This window comes from Monomorium pharaonis, chromosome 4, assembly GCF_013373865.1.
Source record: "Monomorium pharaonis isolate MP-MQ-018 chromosome 4, ASM1337386v2, whole genome shotgun sequence".
NCBI lineage: Eukaryota > Metazoa > Arthropoda > Insecta > Hymenoptera > Formicidae > Monomorium > Monomorium pharaonis.
In genome coordinates, this window is record NC_050470.1 from 26,402,853 (window position 1) to 26,424,782 (window position 21,930).

At 30.9% G+C, this 21,930-nt stretch overlaps 1 protein-coding gene and 1 long non-coding RNA gene across 5 annotated transcripts in view; one reads left to right on the forward strand and one right to left on the reverse strand.

The window, feature by feature from the left end:
• LOC105839837 (protein abrupt) overlaps positions 1-5,656 on the forward strand; it is an 80,977-nt gene extending 75,321 nt beyond the window's left edge. For 2 of the 4 annotated variants that reach the window (XM_036285561.1, XM_012686418.3), the window contains one exon: positions 3,170-5,656. In XM_036285561.1, the coding sequence (XP_036141454.1) occupies positions 3,170-4,113 (944 nt within the window). In that variant the 3' untranslated portion in view covers positions 4,114-5,656. Of the gene's footprint in view, positions 1-231; positions 2,683-3,169 lie in introns of those variants that run through there. The other 2 variants (XM_012686420.3, XM_012686422.3) reach the window with 2 other exon arrangements.
• Positions 1-21,930, reverse strand: part of LOC105839843 — a 136,620-nt gene that overhangs the window by 63,270 nt on the left and 51,420 nt on the right. The window lies entirely within an intron of this gene.

The window sequence follows — 21,930 nt, forward strand, 5'->3', positions numbered from 1 at the left end:
GTTCAAGTAATAGATACTTTACGTTGATAGTCACTCATATCAATAACAATTAGCGATCGGTTAATTCCAAACAGTAAGAGCACGGTATAATAGTAACCGCTCTGCGGGAAATACCCCTAGATGTTGAACACCGTTGGGTCGAGGTTGGGCGCGTAGCGTTATCGTGTTTAGTTCGGGGTGGGATTATGGTGGTGGTGGCTGGTGGTAACGTTGGTGTGGTGGTGGTTGCAGATCACGGGCTTGATGAGGCAGAGGGCGCGGCTTACCACCACCACCACAGCCATCACCAGCAACATCATCGGCATCGCCATCATCATCCACTATCCGTCCCTCCTCCTCACCACCGTCATCAGGCGCAACTGGAAGACGACACATCAGTTAATCAATCTTCCACCACGGCCACCACGACGATCACGACGACCAGCAAATACCAACGTGGCCAACCGGACTTCAGGCAACAGAGATTATTGCGGGAGCATCATCGCCAGCATGGTTACAGGTGTCCTCTCTGCTGTAGGACGTTGCAGGATATCAGTGCTATGAGGGCGCACTTGGATCATCATTATCCTAGAGATTCACCCACCTGTCCCGTTGCTTCCTGCGCCAAAACTTTCTCCCACCCCAATAGTGTCAGAAACCATATGCGACTGAAGCATCCTGTGCAATGGGATCAGATTAAAACCTTAAGGTGGACCTATGTGTGATGAATAGGCGAGGATTAGTATAACTATGATCACGGGTCATAATTTTGATCTTTCTCAGAAATATTTTGCCAAAGAAATTTTTTGTTTCCTTGTGTGGCCCTGAAATTCTTTGTCTGATAATTGTGTGACGATAATGAGTAATAATTTACCCGATTAGGATAATTTTTTAAAATTACTGTTATTAGCATTATCATAACAGAAGAGATAATCCAATATAAGTACAAATTTGATTTAATATTGTTTTGGAAATATCATTATCGAACATTGTTGAATAATGCAAATCGTACTCTACAACTTAAACGATATTAGGCATCTTAATATATTAATTATATATATTAATTAATTATGAATCCGTTCTGAGTGCATATATGTGCCAACAGTACTAAAAAATTAATTTACATTAATAATTATATATATAATTAATAATTATGTGTGAGAAAATAATGTGTTTAATTGAATATCTACATTTAGATATTGACAATTATTTTCTGTATGACAAAATTTTGCTCATTTAGCATGTTTATAATAAATATAAATACCATCAAATTAATGCTCATTATCGCTGCGCTAGACTTTTTATTAAGTAATTAATAATGAACGTTGGAAGAGAGTCTGGTCGATGAAAGTTAGGTAAAGTTTTTGTAATATCTGCAGATACTGAAATATCGAGAGATACAAATTTTTCAACTCATTGATAAAAACATGCGAATTGCGGATCAGCTGGGAGAAAATCTAATGTAGCTCTCCCTCCCCCTTCCCCGGCGTGATGAAAAATGTGCAGAGATAATGAAAAACTTTAGTGCTTTATTTTAAAACTGTCACATATGCACCCACCGTAAAGTTTATTTCTGACGAAAAGCGCACATTGTACATATGCGAGAGATTATATCGAGACAAAGAAGAGAATCTATAAATAAATAAATATATATATATATATATATATATATGAAAAGCTATTATATATTGCGCATATATATGTATACATAAAGAGATATACATAGAGTTGATTTTGTATAAAATGTACGAAACAGTATTTCCTGTAGAGCCTGAAGCGTTAGATCACGCCGTAGAGAATGAAGCGATACACTTACACATTGCGACATCCGGTGTACGCCGGACATTGATATAATGATTAGACTACGTATCTAAGAGAGAAAACAATGTTCCTCTAAGCTGAGTAAGCCAGCCTTATGTTAAATAAATGTAGTCTTAAGAGTGTAGAAGCCGAACGGAAGAGTGCGCACCGAAGACCGCGAAGAAACTAAGCTGTCGATCGACTCTGAGGATCCGTTTGCTCTAACGACGGCAGACACGCGAGATTGCGACGTTACGTGTAAAAGAGAGATGCTAATGCAAGCGTAATGTAAAACGCGCGAACATCGCAAATCTATGAGAGTGAATGGATCACGAGCGAATACGTCGACCAGAAGTCGCTTGACAACGCCTAGCCTTATTTTTCTACGTCTTACGTTTCATCAGTATTCCTTAGGTCAAGAGTCCCAAAAGACATCACGTTTGAGACCGTGCATACGCCTAGAATACACCGCGCGTAAACACAAGGAAGTATATTTATATATATATTTCTGTGAATATATATATATAATATATATAGTGAATGTACGAGTTGTTAGTTGCGGTTCTCGAAGAGAAAAATATCGATGAAAATATAATAATAATGGTAGTTTTTAATAATTATGGTAGTTTCTATAAGACAAAGTTTGCACAAAACTTTAAGCTCCCAAAAACTGTCTGCTATAGTAAAGATACGCTAAATAAATTATCTTTTTTATTGAATATTATTTATTGTTGGTTTCTTCTCTTTTCCTGGCTGACAGCTCGTACCATGAATAATGTATAGAATACCGTACATACTATTTTAGCAAATACTAGCTTCTATACATACATATATATAAAATGTATCAAATATAAAGTCTACTATTTAAGTAATGCTTTGTACAATAAAAAGTACTCAGAAAAATTCAGAGTATTATATTTCTACAATCTCTCTCTCTCTCTCTCTCTCTCTCTCTCTCTCTCTCTCTCTCTCTCTCTCTCTCTTTCTCTTCTTATAAATTGTTACAACATTATCGATTTTAGAAGAAAAATATTTAATTTTGTAATTCTTTTTTAATATTTTTATGTAAGCAGAACTGTCATGTTTTATCAGCGGTTTTTCCTTTATTCTTATTATATTTCTCAACTCGTGTATTGATATAATATTGATATAAAAATCCTCAATCTTTTTATCTATAATTATTATCATCTACAAAATTAATTTTATATAATTATTTTTTTAAGAGATAAAGATAAAATAAACTGTAAAATAATATGCACATAAATCGAAAGTATCCCTATTGAACAATTATTATCAATCGATTGCATACTTATCAATAATTAATCCAACATTCTCTCTTCCATAATGAAATGTACCAACGCCTCTCATACATTCGTCATTTAATTTTCAGTCACTCGACGAAGTCTGGATATGATTCGAGTTCGTGCAACGGATCCTAGGCCGTGTCCGAAGTGCGGAAAGATGTATCGATCGGCACATACATTACGCACTCATTTGGAAGACAAACATACAGTCTGTCCTGGATACCGCTGTGTACTATGCGGAACAGTAGCAAAATCTCGGAATTCGCTACACTCGCACATGTCGAGACAACATCGAGGCATCAGCACGAAAGATCTTCCAGTTATGCCGATGCCTAGTAAATTTGATCCTGAGTTAGCGTCCCGTCTTTTGGCTAAGGCTGGAGTTAAGGTGAGTCCGGCTGAACTCCGCGCACGAGCCAGCCCAACGGCATCTCGAAGAAGTGACATGAGGTTGGAACCACCTCGTGCAGGTGCGTCCGAAGTTGATAGTTGCGGCGGTGATGATCCGGAGGATCTTAGTCTTAGGTATAGTTCGTCAATTTCGAACACCGTTATTACTAAGGTAAGCGGCAACAGCAACAGTAGCACCAATAGCAAGAATTCGTCAACGATCGTCCCTAAGTCCCTGGACTCTCTGCATGGTAATGGTGATCTCATTGGACCACTGCCACACGGCAGCCATCATCCAAGCCACAATACTAGTGCTATTGCTGGCTCGGCGATCTTGGACACCTATTTGCAATTTATTGCGGAGAACTCTGGTTTGTCGGCGATAGGACTTGGTCCGGAGCACGCAGCCGCCGTAGCTCATGCTGCTAAAATGCGCATAAGTATGGAAAAGCACGGGGGTCGCAACTTGGAGGATTATCCTATAATTGGCAGAGACGAAGGTCGAGGCTCCGGCGTCATCCATGAGGATAGGATGCCGGAACACGACAGACATAGCGGACTTATTGATGAAGCAGATTCGTCAGGTGTGGATGACGACGAGTTTAGCGAGAATGAGGAGGCAGAAGTGATAAAGGAATAAAGGCCTCCTCCTGTCTAGCTAATGATTGCAATGGGCATTTTCTATTAACAATTCTTTAAAATGATTTTCGGTTCGCGACAATATGAATTGGCGCTCGCCTTTTCAATGAAGAAAGGGGAGGTATATATGCCATATCGTCCATCCGAGGAATCGACCAATGATTCTTGTTTCTTACATGCTATTATTGCGCAGAATAACTTGTGAAGTTTATTGAATCCCAGACTTTCTGTTTAAAGAGATAAAAAATTTCTAAAGTATTTTGATGACGACCATACAAACGACATGCGTGAACAAACTTGCTTGTTGGACTAAAGTCACTTAGTTACCACTAAGTGTACGCATATGTAGATGTGCAAAATCTTGTACATATGCAAATACATACACATGCATACACACAGACACACATATGTACACAACAGCGTGTGCGCAATGGAGCACTCACATATACGCCACAAATATTCCATCCATCTACCTCAGTGCACATAATAGATGATAGAACAGACTAAGTCGAATCTCAGTAGATGAGGAGAAGACAGTATGCCGTTGGATCGTAGAACAACAATGATCGCAGGGTTTGAAGATTGACGATTGCTGCAAGTCTCAAGATATCGAACATGATGATTAGGCAAGGCAATTTTGCTGTTTATTTTCCGAAAGTTTAAGCGACTTAAAAATTTAAGTGCGCCAATTAAAAATATTTGTTATTATTATTATTATTATATAACGTTGAACATACGCTTAGATATATTGCTTAGATTTATAAAAATATTAGACACGCAGACGACATTTAGATATTTAAATTTTTTTTGTTTGGTTTTATATGATTTTTAATGTGGGTAACACGTGCATAGCGATATAGTGTCATGCTATACCCATTATAGAGCTGCACTATATAGCTAAATGCATTAACAGACTGATATATGAATGACTCATATTTTATTTTTTAAATTTTATTTTTTAAAAATTCAGAAAATTGGAACAATTTTTTCTTTTTACAATATTCTTCTTACCATAAAAAATAAAAAAATACTATTATTGATTGACAAGGCTTCTTGGAAATGTTATATTTATTTTTATTTAATTGACGAGGCACTTTCAGGAGCAAGAAATGTCATTCGTATATTGTGTGACGTTAATATGTTAATAACGTTTGAAGCATTTAAAATGGCTTTGTGCTCGCAAAGAATACGAAATTTAGTGATTGTAAAATATCTTTATGTAATTGCGGGTACACCAAACATCATTATAGACTTTATTCACAATATAAATACGGTGGTAATTGTTTCAGTCTTGCTCCAATTAAATATTCTTCGGTGAAACTTAAATACAACTACTCGCATTATCAATTTGCTCAAGTTTCGATACCGATAATATATTGGAATTCTTGAAATTAATATTTTATCGGAACAACATTACTGTATTATTTTCTAGCTTTATAATAATATATTTACCTATATAGTCCTCTAAGGTGCTCATAAATATAGTATATTTATTTTTTGAAAGGTGCCTATTTACTTTAATTACAGTTCGTTATAAAAAAAAATATTTTAGTTTTAAAATCGACTAAGAAAATTTGAGGAAAAAATATATACAGTTAATAATTTTGCAATTGAACTAAGAAATAACAGTTATTTATATAAAAATATACCAGATATCAAATAACAAAATATATTTTGTTATTTGATATTTGGTATATATTTATATTTAATATCTGGATTTTTTAATTAAATACATAAATTATCGACCAAAACAAATAAGTCTAAGTAACGCCATTTTAAAAAGCTAAAACACAAGCGTGACTAAATCATTAGTATTGATTTTATTTGCAAGAAAGTTTAAATGGAGTGAGACTAGAACGCAATTAAATTGTCATCATAGCAGTGAATAAAGCCTCAATGCATTCGATGGTACACATGCATTTGATATTTGATTTTTTTGATTCAGAAAACATTTGTTTTTTTAAGACAATTCTTTTATTAAATGTTAAATGAATTCAAAGAGTGAGAAAAGTACTGAAGAAAATTATCTCCATATCCAATCTAATTATTTTGACACCTATTTACATAAACTATGTACGTCGACCCATTTAAAATTTGACTTCATGCGTGATTGATTTAATTAATTTTATTTAGCGATTTATTGTTTATTATTCTAGTGTTTTTTCAACTTAAACAAAGGAAGGAAAAATTCAGCACAGATAAAATGATAATCCTATTTTAGTTTCCCATTTTAGCCTTACCCTTTCGTCCTATCATATCTTCTTGCATGTAACATCCTTTTTTGGGACAGGTATTTTAGGGGCTTGCCATGACGTAGTTAAGTAGTGATTTAAGTTCAGAATATTGATTGTTGTTGATAGGAAAAAATACGATAGTTATCATATGTCAGGAGTAAAATGTTAGGAATAAAATCGGCGCAGTTTTCGAGATTGTAATTTATTAATGAATAATGAACTGTAATAAGGGGCGCTATTAAACTTATTCCGCGATCTCGCGACAAGAGTTTAAACGCATAAATGCGTTTCACATAGTTCTCGAATAACGCGAATGTTTAATTGTTCATTGCTTGCGCGCACGTAATGTTCACAGCGCAGCAGAATCTTTTTCTACTTTCGCGAGGCGTAGGGAAAAGTTAATTCACCACAAGATTCGCCGTTAAACGTGCACGACGCGATATGTCGTGAAATTGTTCCTACTAATATATATATATATATAGATAATTCATAAGTTAATTTCATTGACAACACATTTAATAGATTTTACGTATATGATAATAATAGGAGTACACGTGTATGCGTATTCTTTATATATTCGTATAAAGAAAAAAGAGCAATTTAGCAATATGTAGCAGTGTGGCGCGGGTCAAATTTAAAATTTTGAAAAAAATGTGTTTTCTTATTCTGGAAGACAAATTTTCCTATGTTTGTTTGATCAATTAAGCTGCGATTGTGCATCGGATGTCTTGGTCCTTGGTGCGTGTCTTAATATGCGACTTAAATATAAGCTTGGTGATCGATTTCTGCATATTTTTTTTTTGCAAAAAGAAAAGTGCTAATTGTTCAATATAGGAAATTGTGACATGAGTAAAACATGAAACAATTTAAAATTGCTGCATGTAAATCCCAGTAAAAAATTCCACACGAAAAATTGATTACATTAAAACTACAATATTGTCATACGTTTTGAATAATACAGAAATATTACGAAAAATTTCTTGCTATACGGTTTACTGCTACTGGATATAAGCAAGAGAAATATAAAAAAATGAGGAGTCAAACAGAATGAAGTTATATAAAAAGTCATAGAAATTGTAAAAGTCAAATTGTCTTAAAACATGTTATAAAAAATAGAGTTTTAATCGCGGTTTTATAAATTAATGGCCTGTAATAAAATGTGTCGTTGACCGTGCAAGCAATACGGCACGATAAATATTTACAGAGGAACTATTTTTTACTATAAAGATTCAATTGTTAATTGAGACTGATATCGCATAACATAGGATCATGTATATCCCTGCTTTGATTTTTGAGTTTCACGTGTGTGGTTTACAATTCATTGTTACAAAAATAACGGATCTTTTACAGATATTGGCATTTAAGTCGCGTACTAACAATTTGGCCACTAAATGAGTATGGATAGTTATCTCGACCATATTGCGAATGTATAATAATACATTATATGAGCGTAAAGGCTTTTGATGCACGAGCGTGGGGAGTGGACGCCAGCCAAATTTTCAATACATAGTTTGATACGGACTTTATATTGATTGTCCAATATTAAACAAGATTAATGAGTTTTACAATCTAGTAAAATAATATTTTTTGCAGGGAAGATATGCATACAGCGCAGTTTTTGATTTTGTATCTCAATTTGAATTGTAACTAAACACTGAAATAAGAAATAGGGATATTTCATTGCTCCTATGTTAAAACTATATGAAAAACTATATTACGAATAATTCTGATATGCAAAGTGTCCTGAGAATCTAAGAAAATGGAAGATATTACATTCTTTTGTTTGCTTCCATTAAATGAGAGATGAATTGGGATATCCAATTTATAAAATTCCATGCCAAGTCTTAATAGTGATCACTTATCGTGCTCTCTATTAATTTTGAAATAAGACTTCCTACAGTGTTAGCTATTATCAATTTGAGATAACATCTCTAAGTTCAAGAAAACAATGTTGTTAAATTCAGGAAAAAAGACCGACGTATCAAGTTTTATATAATCTACAAGTTGAATATTATCATAGATTTTTATTCGTTGCCTATGGATAACGTTCTTCATTAATTATCAGGCAACTTTTAGTTTATATATTGAAAAAAAGAGCAATTTTTTTAAAATAAAAATTTTAGTCGAAGATTAAACGAAGATGATATCAGAAATACTTAATGATAATTTTTAGCCTGTTCAGCGTTTTTATCATTTTTTATATTTTTGACCAAAAAAACATTTACTGTATAAAAAGATAATTGTATTAGATTCAAGAATTAGTGCCTATTGATGCCAAAATCTGCTCAAGTTGGCCCAATTTGGCTATTGCTAATATTATACTTAATCTAGCATGAATAAAAACTTTAAGAGATGAGTATGCTATTAGCATAACTTCATTTCAAAGGTACATAATGAAATGGGTAAAAATGAGCGGGTCATAACTGAACCTATTCAATAATTTAAGATTACTTCTGTACCTTGTGTTCTAGAGAATTGTGAAAGAAGAAAAGTTTGAAAATTATAAGGGTCTACCGTACTGGTATATGCGATGCACGGTAAAACGGATTCTAAAAAGCTGGCTCAAATAAAAAAAATCAATTTAATTTTTGTCTTACAATTTTATTTTAATATGTACTTAAATTATATCAATCCAAATTATAATTCTTTATGCGCTATTTTTATTTAACAGTATTTTAGTGCTATTATAATATCATTTATAAATTATATACATTTGTGTGTATATATCACTTGAAATAAGATTCTATGAAAATATTTATTTGAAATAAATCCTATTAGAATAAAGTTATGCAATCATAAAAGATCAATTGGCGCTAATTTTTATTTGTTATTTTGTGTAATGTGCAATATATATAGATATATATATATATATATTAGTATTTTGAAAATTATCTTTTGTAAGATCGAGCCGCACATTTTTTGTATTATATATAAATGTATATAGTATTTGATAATAATAATAACAATAACTTTATTATAGAGATACATGCAAGATATTGCATTGTAAGAGCAGAAGAATAGAAAAGTGGACTAAAATTTAAAAGAAAAAAAAATAGAAAAAAATGTTAAATGATTTAAAAACAAAAAAATTTAAGATTAAAAAAAAGAACAATTTTTAAGATTTGAAAAACGCTTTCAGATTACTTAGCATTTGACAGCTTTGACCACTGTATCAGCAATTTTTTGGAATACATTTTTTGTCTATTACTCTTGCACGGTTACCATCGAGACGAGGTTACGTCACCTTCTAATTATTCAATATACAAAATATAATGATATAAAAAATAAAATATTAAATAGAAAAATTGTGAAACAAAGAAGCAAGTATAGCAGATATACGAAACATATACTATAAATAAAGTAAATAAATAGAAAGTTAAAATAGTAACAAATGAAAAATTGAGGTGATTTGGAATTTTCGTTAGATTTTTATAAAAAGTATAAATGTATTTAAAACGGAAAAAAGAGAGATATTTATGACTGTATATTTATGCCAATACTAATATATGCAACTTTTTTAAAAAAGAAAACGTGAAACGTTGTAAAGAGAAATTTGTAATATTGTAAAGAGAAATTTAAAAAAGAGGCACGGAATATATAAGAGAAAGAAAAAATAAATGAGAAAAATAAGAATGGTTTTATAATTAAATGAATATACGCAAAAAAAGAAAGATTTGTTAGAACACTCTTTCCAATTTGAGGCACATATTCACTATAAAAAGGAGAAAAAAAAAGATTGAATATTTGAATTCCATCAAGTTAACAACATACACAATCTTATGTAATTTTATTTTTTGAGTAAGATTTAATGAAATTTGGTTAAAATTAATTTATAAAAGCAAAATATTTTGTGTTTTAAAAATCAGTACGTATAACTCGATTATTATGTTTTACAAGAAGAAAAAATATCACGGTGAGAGAGTATTTAAATAGGATACATTCGAATATGAATAATATAATTGAGGAGATCAAATTACGTGCAAAAAAGTTTATGTATAAGAAATCAGTCTTTCTAAATTAAGAAGTACAGAATTAGGTGCCGCCTGCAAATATTTTTTAAATACATAGTACATAAGTATCTGTATAGTGAATTTTAAGAAATTTAGGCATTTAAGAAATTTATTACAAATTTAAAATTTGTGACAAACAAAAACTGATAAATAATGCTATTAATAAGGAAAAAGTAATAAGATAAAAAAAATAAAAATAGAATTTTAAGTTTTCGAGTTATATATACTAATTTTTAAATACCAAATACAAATTATGAATAATCATTAAAAGAGAGTATTAAGGAAATATAATTAATATTATTAAAAATTAAAATTAACCTTTTAATTATATTTTTATGCATGTGTAATTTATTATGGTTAAGTTTTATGTTTAATTGGATCTAATTGTAAGTTTTGGCCAGCTTTTTCGAATTTTTTACCATTGTGTGCGATAGTTGCCCCATATGTCAAAGTCACTTATGACGATTTCTTCTTCGGATACGTCTGACAATATTTCTTTTTAACATTTTCAAGATTATTTGTTGACTATTCAATTAGATGGTACGCAGCTAATATTGAGACAAGATTTTTGGAATCCTATACTAGTTCTGAAATTGAGTTTAAATTTATTTATGTAACTAATGTTTATGTGTAATTAATAATATGGTTTGACGGTTTCTTGCAAAAAAGAAAAAACTCGATAATTGCATGTCACAAAGTTCGGAAACTTTAATTAATTGATCACCAAATTGATGCATCCGAATACATATCTTATTGCGTTGAATGATGGGTTCCGGATTTATGTGAATAATTTTCCACAAGCATGTCCCGTTGAGTATAATCATTTCTTTTTCACTGTAAAAACCAAGGCAGATTGACAATGCATGTAACAATTTCATCTTCAAAGAATTGATATCTATTTTATTGACTCAAAGTACTAAAGTATAAAAATTGAAAGATCTTTACGAAGGTTTGAAATTAATAGCTAAAATTGGGATAAAAAGAAAATGTTTATAACTTATAGGCTGTATACAATGCTCGAAGTATATACTTCTCTATTTTAGCTCTTAAGATAGATTCTTTTAAGACAAATCTAGGATTAAAATTAGATTTGTCGTGAGAGGCCAAGCGCGATTATTTGCGCAGAATTTTTTAAGAGAGCAATATTCGTAAACGATATCCTAGTAGCATGTGAAATTTGAATATTTTAGAACCTTTAAAATGACAAAGTCATTGATTCTGTTCGATGAGATTAAACATTATTAGAGTAAAAGTGTCTACTGAAAGAAAAAGCACGGAAAAGCAGAAAGAAATATCCTGTAGAGTAAAATAATTGTCGTAAGAAATGTAAGATTGTAGAAAATTGAAAATCCAACTAGTTGCATAGCACCGCATCAACTACACGGAAAGAATAATTTTGCTAAAGTATTAAAAAATTTAATTAGATACCGATCAGAAAATAATTTTCTTAGACTATAAAAATAATAATATAGATGCTCAAGCATGATAAACGCGATGTTAAAAATTTCAACATTTCAACTATCTTGAGCATCTTATATAATTAATTTTATTATCTAATAAAAATTATTTTCAAATCTGTATCTAGCTAAACTTTTAGATATATTTGAGCAAAACCATTCTTTCCATGTAGTTAAAAGACGAGATGTAAGTAATGTAATATAAAAGCAGCGATACATATGGAATCAAATTAATCAATGCTATACCTTTTATGTAGAGAAAAATAATACATTATTTTTAATTTTCTTAATTCAACAGTTTTACTTTTAGCAACTCAAGAATTATTATTACGTATTCTCACTAATAATTACTCTTAAGTTGCGTTAATAAAACGCAAATGAAACAAATGTCATATTAATCGTGTATCAAGACGCTAAATTTCGGAATGTTTAAACCATTGTACATACATGTGTATACGAATGCAACTGTATACGATTGGGACATTTGTATACGATGCGTGCACGAGAGCCAAAAAGCGGGCACGCGTGATAAAATAAGGTTGCGCATATTTAATACCCGCGCCATGCTGTTCTATGGAAGCGTCCGATATTTTACTACAAATATTGTTGTCAGCGGTGACGCTTTCCTCCCTCTCTCTTTTGTTTGGGTAGAGTGTTCGACCATAAAACGCATTCATAATTCGCGATCTATCGAACCACGCGAACAGCATTTTCGGGCAGAGATTAAAACGTGCGGCGATTTCATTCTAGATTCATGTGTGTTCCGATGAATCTAGAAATTTTGCATTTTTACTTTGACTACATATAATCGTCCATAGATAACTTCCTCTTGTGAGACAAAAATGCGACAAAATTAATCGAAGATACGCAATCAATTTTCAGAAAAAAGAGGAAGAAAAAACGTAAAAAATGTCATCAATCGAGAGACAAATCCAGGTTTAATCGGTACAAAGAAACCACTTCTTGCCTTGAAGCTCTCTATTATTATGACAGAAAGCAGATCATTATGCGCAGAGTACAAATTTATTCGTGGATTTATTAAACTTTAATGAGCATTGTAAAGATAAAAACTGAAAGAACTAGAGGAAAAGAAAGAAGACGCAAATGTTCGCACTTTCCGTTTCCCGTTAAGCGTTTCCATTAAAGCAGTCACTTTTGATGTGAGAAATATTATGTATATGAAATTTAATATTCATATAAATATACGCGAAATTTGGAAAACGACTTTAAAAAATATTTTAAAAATTAAAAAGCGATAAAAGAAAAATAAAATTTTAACTGCTGCAAAAAAATAGTATTTATATGTTAAATCAAGAGAAATGAGAAAGTCACATTCGAAGCAAGAGTAGATTATTTGATTATTTTGTGCCATTACAAACTCATGAAAATGACGATAATTCTAGTTAAAATCCTTGTTCAATTAGCTCCTGACGGCGAAGATTCTTGATTCATAGAAGTAAACAAGCGAGACATTTTTAAAACGAACTAACGACGACGCAATGCGTCTTGTGCCGATCGTCATCGTCAGTAATAGCAATCTCGTCACTAGATTTTTTCATTTTTTAATTTTCATTACAATAAAGTCAATACGTGTGCAAAGGGTTTCGCTTGAAATAGACATAGATATACATAGCAAACATAAACGTGAACATATGACATGTACAGACATGTAACAGATTATTGTACATATGCAAATCGTATAACACATACCGCAAAAAAATGTTTAATCAAAATAGGTCAAAAAATCAGTCTTAGATTTATGTGATTATTTTCACATAATCGATTCTCTTATTCATTTTGCACACAAAAATATTAAAATATGGCAATCGAAAAGTAAATATTTAGATATATTTTATATATCCGAGATATTCGAATATATTCTGACAATAAGAGACGAATTATCTTAAAGTATTTATTTTTCTAATCATTTCATTTAAATATTATTGTATGCAAATATAAGATGGAAATCGATTTGTGCAAGAATACACATATATAGTTCCATGCAAATATGCAGCAAGTCATTATTACCAAAACTGGAAATCGCTCCTACCTCTGATAACATTAATTTTTTGACCTACATTGATTAAATACTTTTTATTTATTTGAGTAAAAAGATAAATATTATCTGTTCTCTAAGTCCTCAATTTTTCAATATTTTGTGTGTATGTATATACACATACATTAATCATATTTATGTAAGAACGAGAAGTTGGCGGGGTTGTTTTCACTTGCATGATGAGCAAATTTTCTTTTATTTCTGGTTCTCATATTGTAGTTTTCTATGTATTTATATAGTTATGTATACGTATACAAATTCTATATATACATATGTACATACACCTATGCATATATATACATACAGAGCATATTTGTACATTTACTTGCGTACATACATATACATATATATTTTTACACAGAATAATCCCGGTTTAATAACCCCGCCATCCTCTTTTAACCCTTCTGCCAGATCAGTCCCTACATTGTCATAGTCCATTGAACATAGTCCGCAATAGTCATCTCAAATATAATACCACCAATTACAGTATTGCAATAGCTTTTAGAGACAATCGTGTGCGTAAATTGTATAATACCCGGCCGGCGCTTTCAATTGACATCTCGGCAAAATTATCGCAATTGTTACGCAAGAGCACTCGCTGACATAGTTTCATATGAAATTGTTTAAAAGACGTATTACTCGAACTTTTTTTAAACAAGTACATAATAGAACTTCTGATATATATAATCTTCAAGAGATATGTTATGAAATCGATCCTCTTAGAAGCACGATAATTACGAGTATGTAAATTTTGTCTTAAACTTATTAATCTCGATTTAAATAAGCAAAATGTATTTTTTCATTATTAATTATATTAACGTTATTAGAATATTTACACATTGTTGAAATTTATACATTGTTGAAGGATCTATGAAAATATTTGTGACATTGAAATTATTTTAACTGTGTTAATTAATTTGGTTAAAATAAAAATTAAAGTACTTAATAATTAAAAACAATTTCAGTTATCTTTCTCGCTAAATACAATAATAAATTCTAACTACTAAATACTGTGAAAGATACGACACATATTAATAAAGTCATACATACAGATTTAACATCTGTTGGAATGGATTTTTTAAAATTTTATTACATCTTGAAGAATTATAGTACTCCTTGAGAACAAATTTTATACATTTTTTTAGAATAAATTGTCAACCTCTTTATTATTCTAATTTTATTGAACAATGATATGTTTAATTCATCGGCTATACAAATAACTGACTTTTTTTAGTATATATAGCTTTTGAGGATCGATTTGTTCCCAAATACCGTGAAGAAATATTCTTGCCGCGGGCTGCCGTTCCTTTTAGTCTCTTGTAAAAGGTAACGGTGGACTGTCGCAGAGTTTTCGCGTTATACGTGGATAGGGAGATAAGGGTGAACGTAGTTAATGTGTACGGCGAGAAACGACGGCGATATCGGTAACGACCGAGGCACCGTGCGAGGCTGTCGCCGATAATAACGCGCCAGTTGGAAGCTCGTAAAGGCCTCCGAATCGGCCGAATGCTCTCGCGTGGTTCGCTTCGTGATTATAAAAGCGGATTAACGACGCCGTAAACGCAGTGAGTCTTTCATGAACTGTCTGGACGCCGCCGCGCCGTTCGTTCGTTCGTCCAAGCTAGTTGCGTCTGCTCTTTCCCTTCAGCGAGATGCAAATGCGCAGCTATAGCAAATAATTCTCACTGTGGTGACATTCGAAACTTGCGACTAAATGTCGCCGAGAGGATGCAAACAATCTTGGTTGATATTTTTATAAATTTCGAAATATATTATCAATTTGATTGAGTTAGTTCGCTTTTATGAAATTTGCGGCATCTATAATTTAATCTTTTTGCAAATAATTACGAAATTGTAAAAAAAAAATTTTTTGCAAAAAATGTAATAACGTTTGTTTCATGCAATTTTAATCCATATTCTTTCATATATTATGGAAAAAATGTAAAAAAATACTTCTGAAGATATGAAATAAATAATAGGTTGCTTTATTTCTCCTACGTATATATTCGTCATAAAATTTTCGATTTCAATCATAAAACTTGACTAACACAATGATGTGCGTTTCTATGTTTAAGACGCGTTTAATCTACAATTTTATGACGCATAATTTATTTCTTGAGTTTAATATAGAAAGTGGAAAATTATAATAATTAACTGTACTAATAAACGAACCAGTGTTACGCAATTGCGAAGATATTCGAGATGTCCTCGTGTAATGAGATAAGCAATCACTTGATTTTATCCGCCGCTTCGTCTATTGTATCTGTTTCGACGTTCTCTTTCTTTAACGACAAAGACTAGTCGATCGGGTCAAAGACAATCGATGCATAACTAATCATTGCTATCTTCATATACGCACAGTTTGTCACTTTCTTGCATTGTCTTCAGAAGGTTTGTCGATTGACGAAAGAAATTCGGATCTTTTGAAAATTAATTCTATGAATTACGAGCGGATCTTATTGCTTATGATCATAGTATCGTCATTGCATTATACTGCAGACAATTGCAGGCTAGACAAAAAGTGCACATGAGCGCATGGCCGGGAACGATCCGCCGTCTCAGGTACTTAATACACGATGTAATAATGCATTATGTAAATGTAATAACAAACTCAGGAAATCTGAAGCAGCCAGGCCGTGATACTATACTTATAGATTACTATTATTATTATTACTACTACTATTACTGCTACTACAACTATGATACTATTACTGCGGGTGTGATTCTTACATTAATCCGACCTAAGCAATTCGCCTGAACAGCTTACTGTTTTGTTTCGTTTGTTCGTTTGTTTCTTGTTTGTTACGAGATTTTACTGGCAATTGACGAAACATTTGTATATTGTACGCTTCGGCGCGCGCACAAATCCGTTTCCAATTATCTTCATTTAAAAATTAAACATTGTTTTTAATTTTATTTGCAAAAACTTGACGAATATCAAAATCTAATTTTTAATGTCTTTTGTAAATTTATTTTTTACTATATCTTTTGAAGAGGTTTTCTATTTTCTACGAAAGTTATACTTTATACAATTTAAGTTTTTGTTTCATAATTGTTTACAAAAATTTATAATTTTCGGTTATAAAAAAATTAGTTTTAGTTCTTAAGACAAATCTAAGTATGACCAATGTTCATCCATAAAAAAAAAATATTTCTACGATATAGAAAACCTTTTTCGCTTTAGGAGATAAGTTGAAACGAATTTTTGCTTGCGCATTTACGTGACATAAAAATAATTGTGAAATAATTGTGAATCGCCATAGCTACCTCCATGTTATTAAATATCAACCTTTTTCTCGCGTTATCTCATGCTCACATACATGGCATATATTATTTTATAAAACTTTGCGCGTGTCAACTCTCTGCGAATTGACGTCTTCTCTGTGTGAAAATAAGATATATATATACACATATATATTATATACATATATTATGTATACACGATATTTTACATAGTCATGCGCGGCGTAATATAGCTTCCAGGATTCAAGTTAAGAGATTGCCTCCTTGTATGGAACAGTCGAGCGTGCGTAAGTAATCATAACGAACAGATTATATAGTCATTAGATAATAATAATGGATAATAAAAATCAAGAATAAGACGAATACGCATACAAGAGAAATGCGCGAATGAAATAATTATCTTCAGGACATTAATCTGGAATATGTAATTAGATTATACAATAATTTATAAGTTTCTGCGATTAATTCACGCGGGTTTGTTTTAAAAAATTATGTGATAATTTAATCATATATAATAGAATGTTGTCTTTATACAATAAAAATATACTTTACTATATATAGCAAGAAAAACAATATACTTAATTTTTTTTATACTTTGAACGCTAACGATTATTTTAATTTGTGGTCATTTGTGGTTTATATGTATTTGCTATTTATTATTTGTGTTGTTACATTTTATATAACTGTCGTAAATTATATAAACACTATTATTGAACAAATGATCTCTTCGTACTTTACATGTTTTGCAGTTTTCATCATTTATCATCAATGTAATTTCTATCACCTATTAATTAATCAATGTTAATTGTATTTTATTTGTCTTTGATCATACAATTCCCCGACATTATGTACGTAAAATTATATTGTAGTTAATAATGGCAATAATATAAAAGCTGTCTAGAAATAAAGGTTTTTTTTCAGTTATGAGTCAATATGTGCGAAAAAATGTAAGTGATAAAAGTATCATTCGCAACATCAATCGCGTATCATAAAAGAAGTAAAAATAAACTACCTCAATCCCACGAAAAGTTTATTATGAAAAACCTGTATGCTGGATAAGACGATAAAAATTTCCGTTTTTCAAAGTGATTTGTTTTCTATGTATACATACACACGTACACATATATATGTATATTTGTGTGTGTGTGTGTGTGTATTTTGAAAATTTAAGAGTGTCTGACTTGACATAAAATTATCAATAAATTAAATAAAAATTGTCTACTTGCGACATATGGTCCAAATTTATCATTTATATCAGTTATATTATAATAAAAGAATCCGAAGTAAAGAATTATTGGAATTAATAGTGAACAATTTCAATAGATTATTTTATTTACTGAAAGTTTCACATTATCATTCTCATAATGCTTTATCATTTTGTCCAGTTACATATATTTATATATACATCCACACCATGTTTGCGTGTGTGTATATCTGGTTCCGAAATGTATGATGGATGCACTGCCAAACGCTGCCGCTCGACTGCTCTATTGACCGACAGTGCTGAATTCCAAAATTGCAATGCAATATGTTGTACTTACAGCCATTCTTACAGGTCGTGACAACGGTTAGTGATTTTTAAAATCCGAAATAAGTAGTAGCACGAAAAAAATTGCATGAATGTGCCGAGACAAGAGAGAAAAAAAGAGAATAAAAAAAAAGAAGAAAAAGGGAGACTATGAGTTTTTTGAGAGAGTAAAATTACAAAAATAAGTATGCGAATGCGTAAATATTTTACATGCCCAAATGGCAATCATGACGTTAATATATATTATATCTAATATATACATAATAGATACATAGAGCTATACATTAGAAAATAAGAAAAGCTAAGAACATATACCTATACCTGTACGTGATATTTTATGACCTACGCAACTAATCAGGGACATGTTATATAATCGTATGACATAGAGCATATAAGCAGTGAATTTTTCTAGTAACAGAAGCCAACACTCCCTAACTTATTTTGTGACTTGTGTTTGGAATAACAATTTTATTCCAAAAATAATGAACGTGCAATCTCGACGTACTCAGTGTCACGACGATCTCTCTAATAATTTTTCGCAATTTTATCCAATTAATGCTAAACATAATTAATATTATTTTGTAATTGTGGTAATTTTTTATATTTTACATTTTATTTGCGAAATAAGCAAGTGTCGGAATTTAAATCGTGAATATTGCTTACCATCATAAAGAATTAGGAGAGACTAAATCCAAGCGGAATCCAGAATCGAATTACAATATACAATATGTACTGTGTAAAATCTTCAGAAACATCGAAGATATCGTTAAAGTAATAAGCATTAAGACACATATATGCTTTCTTATTATGTTTCCATATCGCAAAGAATTCGCTGATCAATTTAACAAAATTGTTCAGCTATAATTCCAACAAAAGTAATTTTTTTCTTATAAAATGTACATTTTATCCTATTGTAGCATTTTATTTTAGTTTTCTAAAATCACTTAAGGATTCCATTTCGCTCTAACTTTCCCTATCTACCATTTGCCAAAATTTATCAAATTACCTTTCAGCATATCTTCAAACTTCAGTAAAATTTTATGTGCCCTTTGATTGTGGTACTTGTCATTCACTAAGATTAAACTTTTTTATTGGATTTTATAAAATATTTATTGACTTTCTTCAATATTGTTATCAACAGTTAGGTAAGTTTCGTAAGAAATGAAAAACTTGCCACAGAAAGTAGTGCGATCTTTCTCAGGAGTACTTGTCCGAGAGTAATCCAACAATTTCCGTCATCATACATTGCTAGCTACCATTAAAAGCCATTTTTAGTAACGACATCTTTTATTAGAAAATACTACTTTTATTAGTAATGTATTAGTTTATTGCAATTAATGCGTTTGTTTCCTTTTTTTAATATCATCGTTTAAGTATTAATGATCATGCCATTATTATTTTATTTGCGTTTTGTTTTCTTTTTTACTTTTCCACCAATTTCGATAAATGTAAGAAAGTGCGTCTGTCTCGCAGCTGAAAAGGAAACGTTAGCGATGTTATTACACGCGTATTCGTTCGAAAAAACGGGGTTTTTTCTTTCCTTATTATTTTCTTTTCGTTTTCCTCGTATTTCGATATCGACTTTTCGCCGCGAAATTTCTACTCACCGAGACAGACGTAATCATCTAGTTAATCTAGTACATACATACAATGTATCTTCGATCACTCCGGAATTTCCACTTTCTTCATTAGCGTTCAATTTATTTGTAAATATTATATTTTGTATTTAAATCAAACAATTCTCCGGAGTGCCTATAGTTATATTTTGATTTATCTCATTGTTATTATTAAATATTAGTTTAAGTTTTATCGTTTCTATTAGCGTGTAAGTTTTCATGTTGAACACTTTTGCCATTAAAATAAATCAAAATAAATATATGTTAGAAAAGAAAACACAATAACAATAAACACTATGTTTTATGTTTATTTGATTTCCTTTTCCGTTCACATTTTGTAGGCAACTGCTTTTAATTTTTTTTATTTCACAAAAAACCACAATAAAAATGTTTGAGAAAAACTATTTGACGGAAAGTGCAATATACGAAATTTAGCTTATTTAATTTTTTTTATAAATAACGATAAATAACAAGTTTATTTGGAGATTAAATTGCCAATATTAATAATTAATTATTAATAATAAATTTAAAAAAAAATTATTTTATTATCTCTTTTTAAATATGTTTTTTTCTATTGTATTTATATCTTCAAAAATTATTTTATTTAAGTATTCATTAACAAATGTATTTAACTCGCACTCTGTGTACGTTGAGATTCTTAATTCACAACATTTATTATAATCAGGGATTCACCGAAATCACACGGAAGTCTCGATCAAAGTACAAAATAACCATAAATAGTTGTATGCATAGCAACACTGGTAAAGGGAGCATTAAAAAAACGTTTTGTTCGTACGAAGTTTTCATAGACATTTCGAGAATTGATATTGAACAATGAAAAGATTTTCCGAGAGCGTAGGAGAAAAATGGAATTGAGTCAGACATCATGGATTGAGAACAGATCTCTAGCTTGCTGAATCTGCTAATTTTCAAAGGCATGGTTAAATTTAAGCGACTGCAAAATCGATGAACAAGATGCGCTCTCAATGCGGTCTCATCATTAAAAATTTATTGGCGTTACTACGTCAACAGATAAAAACAATCGAAAAACGAATTGCTCGGCAATTTTACTTCGACGCATAGCGTGAATAATAATGTATACTATAAAATACTTTAAGGAAAAAAATATAATAGAGTACATTTCATTAATTATAAGTAGATATCTTACGTAATGTTATTATTAATCACGTTCAACGTGTGCTGAGTTAATCGTGGATTAACCAACATAAATAGATAACGGAACTGGCACGTGCAAAATTAAGGTTCATATTAAATACAGCTATCTTTTGTGAATAATTAATTATAAGCACCAACGTATTTTTCCACATTAATAAACCGATAAATCTAAATACTATCAAAATATTTTCCAATATTCAAGATAAATATTGAAATTGTCTGATAAAAATTTATGTAACACTGAAAAAATTTGTAGACAATACTTTTATACTTTTCTAAAATCGATCCTCTTGTAATTTCTCTTCTATTAACTTTTATTGCGTACAGATTTTTGTTCAATCATTGAAAAGTGGCTGTAATCGTGAATCTGTTATCTGACGAAGAATAACTCGGAGATCTCGAGTATCCGACACCGTGAGAGAAAAGCTCGGCTTTAATACGGATGCGCGCGACGTTTTCATCGATTCGACGTCGCGTATTTCACGTACAGCGCGAGCA